A 14,049-nucleotide genomic window follows, 5' to 3' on the forward strand; every position below is an offset into this window, starting at 1 on the left:
TTATATTTAATACGAGAGTGAGAGGGACGGTACGATACGAACTTCGATTTTCGAATTTCGTAGTAGCCTCCCTGATTCTCGGGATGGCCGTTAAGTGTGCCTCTGTCTGACGTTGTGCGTTGTTGCAGTGTCCCGGCTGGGGGCTCCGTTGCCGCACCTGCACAGCGAGCCGCCCGTCAAAATGGAGCGCCAACTGCTACCAAATACTAGTATGTACTAAACTATTTACATGTATAAGACTCTAATAAGATCATAATATACTAGCTGTTTGAGCTGATGCTCCTGATGAAGATATTGAAGATGAATGAAAGGCAGCTGGTTCGCATATAAAACTATAATGATTGATACAGTATAACAAGATGTTGACGGTAGGACGGTCTGAACGTAACTGCCGCACGGGGCCGCTTCGCTCCCCGCGCCGCTCTCCGCTAAACCAGTTTTTGAAGTAGTGATGGGACGGCGTATGATGTTGCGAGGCAACACTAGCTGTTACCCGCGACTCCGTCCGCGTAGAATTCGGTTCTCACTATCCCGCGGGTACTATGCAATGTCCTTCTCCAGGACTCCAACTATCTGTATACTGAATTTCATCTAAATCGGTTACGCGGTTTAGACGCGATGAAGTAGCAAACAAACAAATTTTTATGTATGTAAAGTCTCTATTGTAGAAAATTATTAAACAAGCACAATGAGGGCTATCGCGTATGAATTCGCCGCTAGAGGCGCTAGTGTAGCGTGAGGTCTCCGACATGTCAAATCTCATAGTTTTTGGGTGAGCTACGCGGGTTTATTTATAATTAGAATAATTTTGTGAATATTTTGCAATATCTGAAATTAATTATGGCAAATATGCGTTCCGGGGCAATGAATGTCTGTGTTTTGAGACAGTTTTGTATTTCGGAAACCTTTGTCCTCCCTTTTTTCCGAACAAAACGGGGACTATGCAACACTGTGGCATGCTCGATATTTTTATGGTACGGTTTTAAGGTGTATTAAATATGATTTTAATCTAAACTTTGTTTTCACGCCCGTAATAACAGACTTTGAAAGCCATACTTAAAAACCTCACGCAACAGTGCGCCATCTAGTGAGACAAAAAACGATAGCCCTCATTGACAAACATTGAGATACATGTACAAAGGCGTACTTATCCATTCAAAGGGATCTCTACCGGTGAACCTTTCATTGGATGAGACGAGCATTCAGTTAGGGACAGACAAAGAGTGATTGAAGTGAAAGTGTTTCTTTTTTTACAATAATGGTCACAATAATAACGGCACAGGGTCGATAGGGAATGCAACGTATCCAGTCGTCAAATGATACTGAGCCATGTTATCCTCGTTTACAGAGAAACGCAAAGAGCCGCCGGACTCCGGGCTGGACTCTAAGCCGTCGTCCTCTGGCTCCGCGGACCTGGCCAAGCCGCCCGGCTCCAAGCGCTCCCGGAGATAGTGAGTTCACACTTGTACTTGTCTTGTGTCTTGGACACGCAGTGCTGCCTTGCTGGTTGCATCAGCATCGAACTGTAATTTATTTTAGGTATTTGCTCGATTTTTCTTGAACCTAAATATCTATTGAAGTGTCTTTGATATGATGTACACTTCAATGTACAGTCGAGGACATACGTTACCAAAAATATCTATACACCTTTATGCCACTAACCATAAATTCGATGTATACATTACATATATTTGATGCTATGGTATGGCTGTACGTATGCCATTGACTGTACTTGTGACAACAATGAGATTACAATGTTGTTAAAAAGTTATGTAAATATACGATGCTGATGTAATTGGCGACGGTGCACATAACTGTTTAATAGTGTAAGAGACAGTGCAGGCGAGCAACCGCGTGTTCATGAGTCTTAACAACTATATCAAATTGTAGCTCTTCTAGCTTTGTGTTACAGCGCCGCTCTTTGCGTCCTACAAAATAGTAAAATGCAGGGGCGTACCCAGCTTCTGGGTCAAGGCGCCCAATTTTGGCCCATGGTCCATTTTTTTGCATTTTTCTAATGTTAACGCAAAATACATATTGTAAACATTGTAAAGCATACAATTTCAAGAGGACGGAGGGAGCAGCTACCCTGTCCTCTGGCGCCTGTAGTAAAGTGTATTCCCAGTTGCACGTACGAAATGACAGTAAATTATAAAAAAATGCTAATAGAACTTGTCTGCGCTGTATCTGATGTCCCGTTTTTATTACAAGCTTTTATTTAACTTGCTCTGTCGAATTTGACTCACTTCCAGTGGTCGGATTGACTTGATATTTGGTATACATATGGTCGGATGACAAAAAGCTTGGATTAAAAATGTTTTAACAATCATTTATTATTATCTTGTTTATTGTCGGACCAATGTTGGGTGACACCGGCCGACAGTTCTCTTCTGACAGTCCGAACGTTATATTACCATTTATTTACACGACTCAGCTGCTGTAAGCTATCGTTGAATGTGTTGAATTTGGTCAATATTATGTCTTACTATCACAACTGAACTGGATATAAAATTATGTTTACCGATAACTAATTAAATGAGTTTGTTTGAAATTTCATACCTTGTCATGCCTGTATGAGTTTATCTACGCCAATTAATAACATAATATTTTTAGCAAAAAGCTGAAATTTAAAATTTCACTTCTGCTTCTTATCACCCCCTTAGTGGTTGAATTTCTAAAAACCCTTCCTTAGTGCTTAAGGAAGCTCCGTATGACATTAAAAGCTGCTAAGCCCTGTAATTTGGTTTGTCATTCTGTCAGCTGCTTTCTTTATAATATCTACATAGTTAGCTTTATCCCATGGGCTATGGCTTTACACAGCCGCGGAAGAATATAAAAGTCTTAGTCTTAGTGCACCTCTATGATCCTCAAGGAATATGCGAAAAAAAAGAAAAAATGCTTATTACAGATTTTAATCTTTATTATGCAGTGGATCCCAAACTAGGTTGAGCCTGTATCTTGGGGCCCGGAGTTGACATATTGACCTGTCTACCAAATTTCAAGTCCCTAGCTCCATTATTTTAAGCTGTGCTTTCTTGGTCAGTTACGTTACTCTTATAAAGTTACAGATAAATGAAAAACTAATTTTAGGTGTACAGTCGTGTTGTATATGTTCGGACTGTATGGTATTTGTGGTTTTAGTGTGCCGGCAGCGCCGGCGGCCGACTTCGCCCGGTGTCGCCCGAGCGCCGACGCGATGTAAGTCTACAGTCCACTAACTGCTACCACCAAAACTTTAAATACCCGTTCAACGAGCGTTTAACACTTGTCAGTGTCGTTTTAGGCATGTTTAAGTCTTTGTGGTGATACTGAAATATTTTACTCCAAGTGACCCACCAACGATAGGGCTGGCGGAGAGTGTTGTAAGAACAATCAAGAAAAAAAAATTTGCTCATCTTTTGATTATTTTTTTTTGACAAAAAAGATACGTTACATACGATATATTTTCGGATATTATTGACTGTTTGGATATAGTGGACTTGAAGCTTAGCCAAATAAGTACTACATGTTTTTAGTGAATCATTTAGTACTTATCCCTTAGTCATAAAATCTGCCTCGCAAAGGGAAATGTCAAAGAGACAGACGATAATTAGGCTGAGTTTCCACCAGAGATATGCCAGGAATGTGTTTCTAATGAACCAATAAAAACGCTTCATTTTATCCTCGCTCCGCCGTGCTGTTTCCACTACGGCTGCGCTGAGCGAGAATATGCAAATGAAGCGTTTCTATTGGTGCATGAGGAACACATTCCTCGCGGCACATCCTCGCACATCTCAGGTTTAAACGCAGCCTCAAGGGAGTCCAACTGCCATTAAATTGCCTATTCATTCAAAAAACAAGGCGTTCAAATTGTTCAGGCTTAACGCTTACGACCTCTGATATTTTTATTATAATCATTCAAAGTAATTTTTGGGAATTTTATTCTGCACCAAACAGATAACATGGTGGCCCATGAGGGGAATGCTCAATGAATACTGGCAGCTCCATGTTACTATCATCCAGCAGTATACACTTTTGACACTCTTACGCGGTCGCTATTTTTGTCGGTCTCTTTTCATATAATAGGTAAATAAAGTCATAAGCATGTACCTTCCATGGCCAAATACTTGGTTTAACTTATATTACCTCGTAATAGTCCATACCACCAATCAAATATGTGGTCTATCCTAAAGTTGATTATAGTTTGCATGTCCTAGAACAATAGTGTCGATAATGCGTGTCTATCAACTTGAAAGTTCGACGTTAGCGACATATTAACTTGATAGGAAGTTGTTTATAAATTGATAGACCACTTCTTTGGTTGATTGTACGGCGTAGTTGAAGATTTAAAATGAAACTCAGTGATGGGGTGTCATCATTCTCTGGCGTTGCAACAGCTCAATTCTGTCACTTTCAATGCATTTTGAAACGGCTTTGTTTGTTGCAAAAATGGAAATTACAAGTTCGATACTTGCTTATTTGTATTGTTACTGCATTTAATGTTAAAAAAGATCTTAAATCAAAAGCTTTCAAGTGTAACGTCGCGCATAAACTATGAAAAACTCAAAAATGCGAGCCTGGGATTGAACCCACGATCCCCTGGTTAAAACGCAATACGTCAAACCATTAGGCTAGACCTGCGCTTAATTTATTTTTGCTAGCCTGCAGTAATGTCCCACTGCTGGGCAAAGTCATCTCCTCTTGGTCTGCACACCTCCCGGTCCAGCGCAATGTCAGGCTTTATTGTACATTTAAAAACCATGGGCTTTAAGGTGAAGGATTTCATCGTGAGAAAATCTGCACACAACTGCTAAGCAATTATGGTGTGTGTTAAGTTAAGAGTCCCCAGTACGCTCGCGTCCCCATACAAACGTTTTTTCGTTTTTAATTTACAAGCAGCACTACAGATCAAAACTCAAATTTGCAACTATAATGGGAGCAGCCATTACGATGCCTATATTTTTAGAATTTGTTAAAAAAACAATAAAGAATTTCCATTTCTCATGCAAAACTTAAAATTAATGTGATTTTATTTTGTTACATTGGATATGAACGAAAACTAATTATAAACATCAAAATAGCTGCTCCCATTATAGTCGCAAAGTTTTATTTAGTTTCAGTGTGTTATTTGTAAATTAGAACGAAACTACTTTTGTATGAAAATGCGATCAGCGGCGAGCGTACTGGCGACTCTTTAGTTCCCGCATGGGAATCACAACCCAAGCCCCCTTGGCCGATGATGGTGAAATGTTGTCATAAGTTTTTTTTTTACATAATAATAGAATAAAATGAATTGCGCCAGAACGAGAGTTGTGGAGGTCAAGAGGGGAGGCTTTTGCCCAGCAGTGGGACACTATACAGGCTACTTAAAAAAAAATAGAATAAAAATCCTGACGTAGTAATTCTTGTAATTTCTAGTTATAGCAGCCAAACATCAGGTGCCGAGTGAGTATTGCTTGAAACGTGACAGAGGGTAGCGTTGCCAACGCCCCAGAAGGATGACCCTATCAGTTGTTACGTTTACTTTGTTTATAATTGCTTCCCTGTAATGATGTACGGGTTTTTGAAGTACTTTTTGTTAAGTTTCTGATAATTTAAGTGTCAGATATGTATGATTTGGTTTGATTTGATTACAAATATTGAAACACCAGCATGATTTCACAAGTATAAACTAATTAGTCTTATTTGTATGTGGAAAACGTTGATTAATTTCTGACACCATAAAATTGGATGCATCTACTATTCATGGTGTCAGTAACACCATCAATCATGGAAATTAAGGAAGTTTTTTTTGTCAAATGGATTTTTTGTGGAAAGTATAAATAATACTACAAAGTGAGCAATAAGCTCTCTTTTCAACATCGAAGTAAGACTAGATATTAAAATTTGTGAAATCCTATTGGTGTTGACATACTTACCTATATATAAACACATATATACACTGTATAGGTAGTCATGCACGATGACGCGTGCCGTGGTTCTTATTACAATGTCATTGATGTCTAATTTTGTCAAAATCACGCGTCTTCGTGGATAGCACTAGGTATATCTGTGTACGCTAGTATACCGGACTATTCTCAAGTAGCTCATTATTATTGCGGTTAAGTCGCGACACCAGGAAAAGCAGAGGAAAAGGAAAGAGAGAAAAAACCTTTTTCATTAAAAGGACTCGTCAAGATTGACACGCCGTAGTGTGCGCAGTTGGGGATCCTGGCTGGCCGAAAATATTTTTTCCAAATCCCCCCCCGTTTTTTATCCAAAATCTCCTCCAGCCCTGTGTCGCGACTAAAGCTGCGTATCCACCAATAATGTGTGAGGAATGTATTTTTCTTTAACCAATAGAAACGCTTCATTTACTTCGTCTCGCTTCGCTCAGCTGTTCCTGCCAGAGATGTGCTGTACGAGGCTAATGACTTTCTGCCAAGTTTCTTGCGGCGCATTCTTCTTGGCAATGATGGTCTTTCCGAAAGCGCTGGTAGTTTAAAAAATGACGTGTAAAAGTGCCCATTGCGGCCTATTTACTGAATAAATGTTTTTTTTTAATTTGACGCGAGATAAATGAATCGTTTCTATCAGTCCATGGAAAACACATTCTTCACACATCTTTGGTGGTAAATCAGCTTAAATGGCAATAATGAGCTACTGCGAATAGCACGGTGCTTTGTGTCCGGTCATTAACCGTGTGTCCGGCAGCTGCTCGTCGGCGGACGAGGACGACGTCGATCCGGACACGAAGGCGGCGCGCGAGAGAGAGCGCCGGCAGGCCAACAACGTGCGAGAGAGGTAGGCGAGAGCGAGACGGGTGCACAGGGGCTTGAGCGCACATTATAAAAAAGATAAAGATAGAAATTGAGATTTTAATTTGAATTGGATAAGCCATGGAGACTATTGGAGACAATAAAAAACGGCCAAGTGAGAGTCGGCGAGTCCATGAAGGGTTCCGTACCTCCGCAAGTTTTTGCTAAATAATCTAGTACAACCTTTTTTTGCTGATTGTACTTTTTGCCCCTGATTACCAAAGTACTCATCAAGACGAATCAACTGACAGACAGACAGGGGAGTCTCAGTAATAGGGTCCCGTGTGCACCCTTGGATACGGAACCCTAAAAAGCGAAAAGTAAATGTTTACTACGTTCTTACTTATTTAGTTGTGGTAACTACTTACTGAATTATTAATAGTGTCCTAGTATTTCTCTATCTTTCTGAACCATTACATTGTATTCCCAACTATTCTTGGTGGGAATCCAACTTGTGGGAACCAACTTAGTCGGAATCCAACTTGGTGGGAATCCAACTTGGTGGGGATCCAACTTGGTGGGAATCCAACTAGGTGGGAATCCAATTAGTCGGATCTCCCCGTGTTATATGTTGTTTTTTGGGGGTTGGAACTATCGCTGTGCGCTCAAGTCCCATGCTTTGTCCTGTACGCTGCACTATCAAATATTTCATTTGCATTTTATTAATGCCCTAATTTCTATTTAGGTAAGACAGAAAGAGAGGTCAGAGGGTGATTTCTATGTTTTCTAAGAAACCATTTTAGACCTCTATACCATCATTTTTAAAATAAGACTTGCTATCTCCTGTCTCTATCTAAACCATGCCTGTCATGTGCTTTCTGAGTCAAAACCAAACAGTTGAAACTTTATATTTTTGTTTGGATTCGGTTCAAAGGCGTCTTGTGTATACATATAAAAACTAACATACTATGTATTATAGTTTCAGCATATCATTCCTAACAAGCTGTCGCAGTATGTAAAATATCACGCCTTTTTATATCCTAAATGCATACATTTAGGATGGAAAGTATCTTGTTCTGACTGTCGTAACAAGATTTTTTAACTATACCTACTACTGTTATAGCAACTATGGAATCAAAATGTGTCTTCTCTTTCACTCCACTTAGTTTGAACGAGACAGTAAAAAAGTGTTATTTCTTCATAGTTATTAGGAAATGAGGTAAGTCAAAATTTACGTATTTTAGGTCATTGGGTGTGCTGATTATTCACTACGGAAAGGTACTTGCATGTTTTTTCTCATTGGTCATTAACAGAAAAAAAAATTGTCTTATCGAAAATCGGATGTTATAAATAATAATAAAAATCATCATCCCAGCCTATATATGTCCTACTCCTGGGCTCAAGCCTCCTCTCACAATGAGAGGGCTTGGGCCGTAGTTCCCACGCGGGCCCAGTGCGGATTGGGATTGGGAACTTCACACACACCATTGAATTGCTTCGCTGGTTTGTGCAGGTTTCCTCACGATGTTGCCTTCACCGTAAAGCTGGTGGTAAATTTCAAATGTGATTTCGCACATGAATTTCAAAAAAGTCAGAGGTGCGAGCCGGGGTTTGAACCCACGATCCTCTGCCTTCGAAGCGATAGGTCAAACCGCTAGGCCACCGAGGCTTTAATAATAAAAATAGAAATTACATATTTTTATTATTACTGTATATCAATAATTTTATTCTGCTAATAGGCGGCAAAGGGATCTATTACATGTCACTTTTCTAAACTACCAGTACAACTATAAAATTAATTAAAATGATTTTTAGATTTTTGACCTAAAGCAAATGAAAAGTATTTTTTTAAAACGATTTCCAGTCACAAAGTAATATAATTAAATGAAAGTTAGGTTTAATAAAATTATATTCTCCAAATATTCTCCAATTCATTCTACTAACTCTACTTTTTGGTATATCATCTGTGGTGTCACGCTTGGGCTTTTAAGTTTCTTTTAAACAGGTTATCTGCCGTCTCTCTCTCCCGCGCCGCCTTCGATACCGAGGTAACACACGAAATAAGTCAGTCGCTTCTTGAACTCACGTACGTGACATTTGGTAGAACCTTCTCACAGGGAGCGTCTGCTGGCTTTTAACATTTTTTTTTATAAGTTCGGCAAATGTTGTCTGCGATAGGGTTCTATCAAGTATCGCATACGAACCGATCGAGGTATGGTTCTCAAGATGTGGTGAACTTTTGTAAAGATCTTAACCAATGTTATATTATGGTTAACACGGAAGGACCTTAGATTAAACGATTAACTTAAATAGTTTTACTTAAATTTAACTTGACAGTTTACTTATACTTCGTTGCTTTAGTTATCTATCCACGGTACAGTTTAAAAAATGTGTAAAGAAATCTTTACTATACGATCGATAGTATGTTTAGTATAGTATATAAATAAAAGAAACAGGGTAACAACTCGGGGATTTACTGGCATTTAGTATACATGGAAAATCGTCCACATGGGAGCTCCGAAGTTCGCATGTATACTCTTCGCTAGTCATACCGCAATTTTTGTCCGAATCATCGTTTGTCATATTATTTTTCCCACTGAAAGCTTTCCATTCGCAGTTTTCCCCGAATGCTTTTTTCCCAATATGCTTTTTTACTGAAGCTTATTTTTACAATCGCTTTTTTTCCCAATTTTAAGCGACACAGAAACAGGTAGGTTTAGGTTATGTTAAGTTTACATCGCGGCATCGGCCCGGAGGGAGTAGGAGCTCACGCGGAGCTCCGTCCACAGTTTCTGTGCCGATTCAAATGGGGACAAACGCGATTGTGAAAATAACCTTAAAAAAAAGCATTCGGGGAAAAAATGCGATTGTTTGAAATGTTATTTCTGGGAAAATGATCTAACAAATCATCAGTATTGTATTTTTAAAATTTTTACTAGACGGTAGTCTTTTTTCAACTATCAGATAGAGTATAGTAAAGAATCGTATGCGCATTTTTATCCAGCTGTACCCGGGTACTGCCTTTTCGCAACGTAAAGTTTGGAAATCTGTTTCATTTGGCAAACTCTAACAGCCTTATTCATAAAAAAACCTTAATGGAGGTTTGATCGGTCTGTTACTTAACAGACTGATTAAGCTTAATAGACGGTTGTCAAGAAGTATGATTCATAAACGCTTGCTAGCAGTCTGCTAGTTGTTGAGCTGCTGATAGACGGATTAGACGTGTTATGTTGGCCACCTTGACAAATCAAAGACAAAAAATGGCCTAATCGATAATTTAAAAAAAAATTGACAGCAGTGACAGCAAATTAGCAGGAAAAAAAATAAAAAGCGAGATGTTTGTTTTCCCGCCATTTCCGATTCGCATGTTTATGTTGTGCAAAAAGCCATAATTATGTTAATCATCCTAAATTTTTTTCATATTTATTGTTAATTTATTGTTGCTAATTTAGAGGATTTTAAATACAAATTCCTGAAAATAAATTTTCCAGTTTTTTTTTTTTAATCTTTGCGTAGCCCTGCCTTCACTATAAATATCTTCGGTATGGTTTTTTGCTCTTGTCAAAGTCAGCTGTTCAAACTTGTGGCGGCCATTTTGTGACTTAGCAGGGAGATAAAGGAGGGTCTACGGTCCTCTAACTTTAGCAGAGCCTTGATCGACTGATTAGCGCTAACAGACGTTTATGAATCATGTTTTTTAGCATCGGGCCTTCAAGGAGCCTTCAAGGAGGCTCTAACTTTTTATGAATAAGGCTGTAAAACTGTAAATATTTCAGGATTTATTTCAGGGCCATCGTGTAGAACCCTTTAGGTTAGGTTAGTTTTATAAAAATCCTGAAATATTAACAGTTTCAGAAATATTAAACAGTTGGGAAATGAAATAGATTGCCAGACGATATTCGCCGAAACATTAGTAAACCAGCTGTACCTGATAGTATTTATGTATGTACCTAGTATCCGACAAGTAAAGTGTCATGGGCTATAAGTGGCACGTTTGTAATAGTTGTTCGTCGGCGGATGAGGGGGACGACGAATGCGACCCGCAGGCGAAGGCGGCGCGCGAGAAAGAGAGGCGGCAGGCCAACAACGCGAGGGAGCGGTGAGTGCGAGAGGGACGGACAGCTCGATGGAGGACGATATAATATAATACTTAACATGTCTTGTATAGGACAGATTTGACGAAGCATTACACTTCCACCGTACGTAGAATGAATTCTATACCTGGTTTGGATATGCATTTAACCAAATGTAAACAAACTTCAGCTGCTAGGTTTGGTACGTTCAAAGATTTTAAAACATTTTACTTACATTTACATTAACATACATTTACTAACATTTTGCATTTTACTTTCATTTTTTTTTGACGTCCGGATGGCCTAGTGGTTAGAGAACCTGACTACGAAGCTCAAGGTCCCGGGTTCGAATCCCGGCCGGGGCAGATATTTGTGTGAATAATACGAATGTTTGTTCTCGGGTCTTGGATGTTTAATATGTATTTAAGTATGTATTTATCTATATAAGTATGTTTATCCGTTGCCTAGTGTCCATAGTACAAGCTTTGCTTAGCTTGGGACTAGGTCAATTGGTGTCAAGTGTCCCATGATATTTATTTTATTTATTTATTTACTTATCTATCATTGTTACAAACTAGACTAGTGTAGTTCAATACAGAAATGTAAATGTTTAGGCAGTTTAATGGGGGAATTTCAATATTTAAGACGCCAATTGACGTAACAAACCAAGTATAAACAGAGTAAATTTTTGGTATAAGGTGTCAATTTCTGGGCACCTTTCAAGAACTGGCCACCTTACACTAAAATGAATTCTGGTCACTGGTAATTGACGATTTCTCCTAGTTTTAAATGATAACAACACGAATAACTCATGTCTGAAATCGAGTTCGACATGTTTCGGGCTAATCCGTAACTCTTCTTCTGGGAGCAACGCGACTCGGCGGCTGCTCCAACACGCGCACACAACCGCGCGCGTTGCTCCCAGAAGAAGGGTTACGGACTAGCCCGAAACATGCCGAGCTAAACCCGATTTCAGATGTGAGTTATCCGTTTTGTTATCATTTAAAATAAGCGAGTCTCACGGTAGTTTCGTGTTAAAAATTTCTCCTAGTTATTGTTTATTTAAATTTTGTCATGATCGGTTGAGATCTCATGTCATCTTTTATGATGCTTAGAGCTAGGTACTTAACTAAGGGACTCCTTATAACATAACCCTGTAAAATCTAGATATTTAACCCGCGTAATTAACTGTAAATTTATTGTTTTGTGTCCAATTTTTTTTTAAATGCGTTTCGTATGTACGGTAAATTTTCTTTCTTTTATTTGCATGTTCTAGGCTATTCTGTTTCAGTTCCAATATAGATGGCGCTGACGTCGCTACATATAGTGGTAGCGCAAAGATCCTTGTAAATTATGTATACATACATAATGATTATTGAACAAGGGTTTAAATATATTTATTATTTATCGAATATTAATTAATGCAATGTTAAATGTGTGTGTATGTTTGACAGGTGTAAGGCTGTCAATTACATTATATCGTCTATGGCGTTAATATTTTACATACTGCGGCGTGACTACATATTCTTAAATAATACTAAACCGAATTGACTGAACCCGAAATCAAATCATCATTTTTTTAAATATACTTGTTTTGATTCCAGGATAAGGATACGAGATATAAACGAGGCGCTAAAGGAGCTCGGCCGGATGTGCATGACGCACCTGAAGAGCGACAAGCCGCAGACCAAGCTCGGCATACTCAACATGGCAGTCGAAGTCATTATGACGCTCGAGCAGCAAGTCAGAGGTCAGTTCATAGCTTCAATTAATCTAGACAGTTCATAGCTTCAATCAAGAGTAAAAATCCGGTTCGAAGGACCAAATATCTGGTTCGAAGGTCCAAATATCCGGTTTGAAGGACCAAATATTTGGTTCACTAAAACGGCATGATCCATAATGGTAGTTGAGGTAATTATTACGCTCGAGCAGCATGTGAGAGGTCAGTCGATAGCTTGAACTGATTTCAATTACAATTTTTCTATAGTTAACGGAAAGTTTAGAAACATCCGGTTCGAAGGACCAAACTAAAATAGCATAGTCCAGTCAGAGGTTCTTTGATTTTGTTTTAATTTGGATCGAAGTGAAGGACCATAATTTTATTTATTTATTTTTTTGTTCCGGATTCTATCGCGCGATAGAATACGGAAATTCGTCGAAGAACTAAAGTCACTGACATAGCTGGAAAAATATGGAAATTGAAGTGGCAATGTGTAGGCCACATCGCTCGAAGAACAGATAACCGTTGGGGGAGAAAAGTCCAGGCAGGCCTCCCACCAGGTGGACTGACGACATCGTAAAAGTTACGGGTAGATGCAAGTGGCGAGTTGTCGTTCATTGTGGCGTTCTGAGGGGGAGGCATTTGTCCAGCAGTGGACGTCTTCGGGCTGATGATGATGATGATGATTTTTTTGTTCCACGATTGGTAAAGCAAGATTTAGTCGATTCTATAGTACTTCCATTTACATGAATGTGTTTGTCTAGAGCGCAACCTGAACCCCAAAGCGGCGTGCCTGAAGCGGCGCGAGGAAGAAAAGGCTGAGGAGGCGCCCAAATTACTCGCCGCCCCCCTCCACCACTACCAACCCATGCCGGTAAGCCCCCCTTTTGCAATGTTGAGACATCTATTCGTGAACTTAAAGTGAAAAATCCTGTTTGAATTACCAAAAAATCTGGTTCGAAGGACCGAAAATCTGGTTCAAAGGACCAAATTAAAAATAGTCCATGCGTAGGCGTACTGAACTGATGTAAGTGTATGTAGTAGCGCCCTCTATTGCCAACTACGAAGTGAACCGTAGTGCCCATTTCACATACACCATTGAATTGCTTTCCTCACGATGTTTCCCTTGGCCGTAAAGCTCGTGGTAAAATTTCAAATGTAATTTCACACATTAATTTCGAAAAGGTCACGAGCTGCCAGCTCGGTTTTGAACCCAGGACCCTCTGTTTGACAGGCCATAGGTAAGTCCCAACGGAAGTACAGTCAGCAAAAATAAGCTTATAATAAAAATTAAATCATAAATGATGGTGAAAGATTTACAGGAAGCGAAACTTTGATGCCGGTGACGTCAATATGACACAAATTGACATATAGGGTGTTTTTTTTTATTCGACTGGATGGCAAACGAGCAAGTGGGTCTCCTGATGGTAAGAGATCACCATCGCCCATAGACACCTGCAACACCAGGGGGATTGCAGATGCGTTGCCAACCTAGAGGCCTAAGATGGGATACCTCAAGTGCCAGTAATTACACCGGCTG

At 39.4% G+C, this 14,049-nt stretch overlaps 1 protein-coding gene across 1 annotated transcript in view; it reads left to right on the forward strand.

The window, feature by feature from the left end:
- da (transcription factor daughterless) overlaps positions 1-14,049 on the forward strand; it is a 65,000-nt gene that overhangs the window by 46,376 nt on the left and 4,575 nt on the right. The window contains 7 exon segments of the mRNA XM_074108660.1: positions 129-209; positions 1,349-1,451; positions 3,142-3,198; positions 5,398-5,424; positions 6,673-6,762; positions 12,394-12,539; positions 13,274-13,383. Coding sequence (XP_073964761.1) covers positions 129-209; positions 1,349-1,451; positions 3,142-3,198; positions 5,398-5,424; positions 6,673-6,762; positions 12,394-12,539; positions 13,274-13,383 — 614 coding nt within the window.

This window comes from Choristoneura fumiferana, chromosome 27 (genome assembly GCF_025370935.1).
Source record: "Choristoneura fumiferana chromosome 27, NRCan_CFum_1, whole genome shotgun sequence".
Taxonomy (NCBI): Eukaryota; Metazoa; Arthropoda; class Insecta; order Lepidoptera; family Tortricidae; genus Choristoneura; species Choristoneura fumiferana.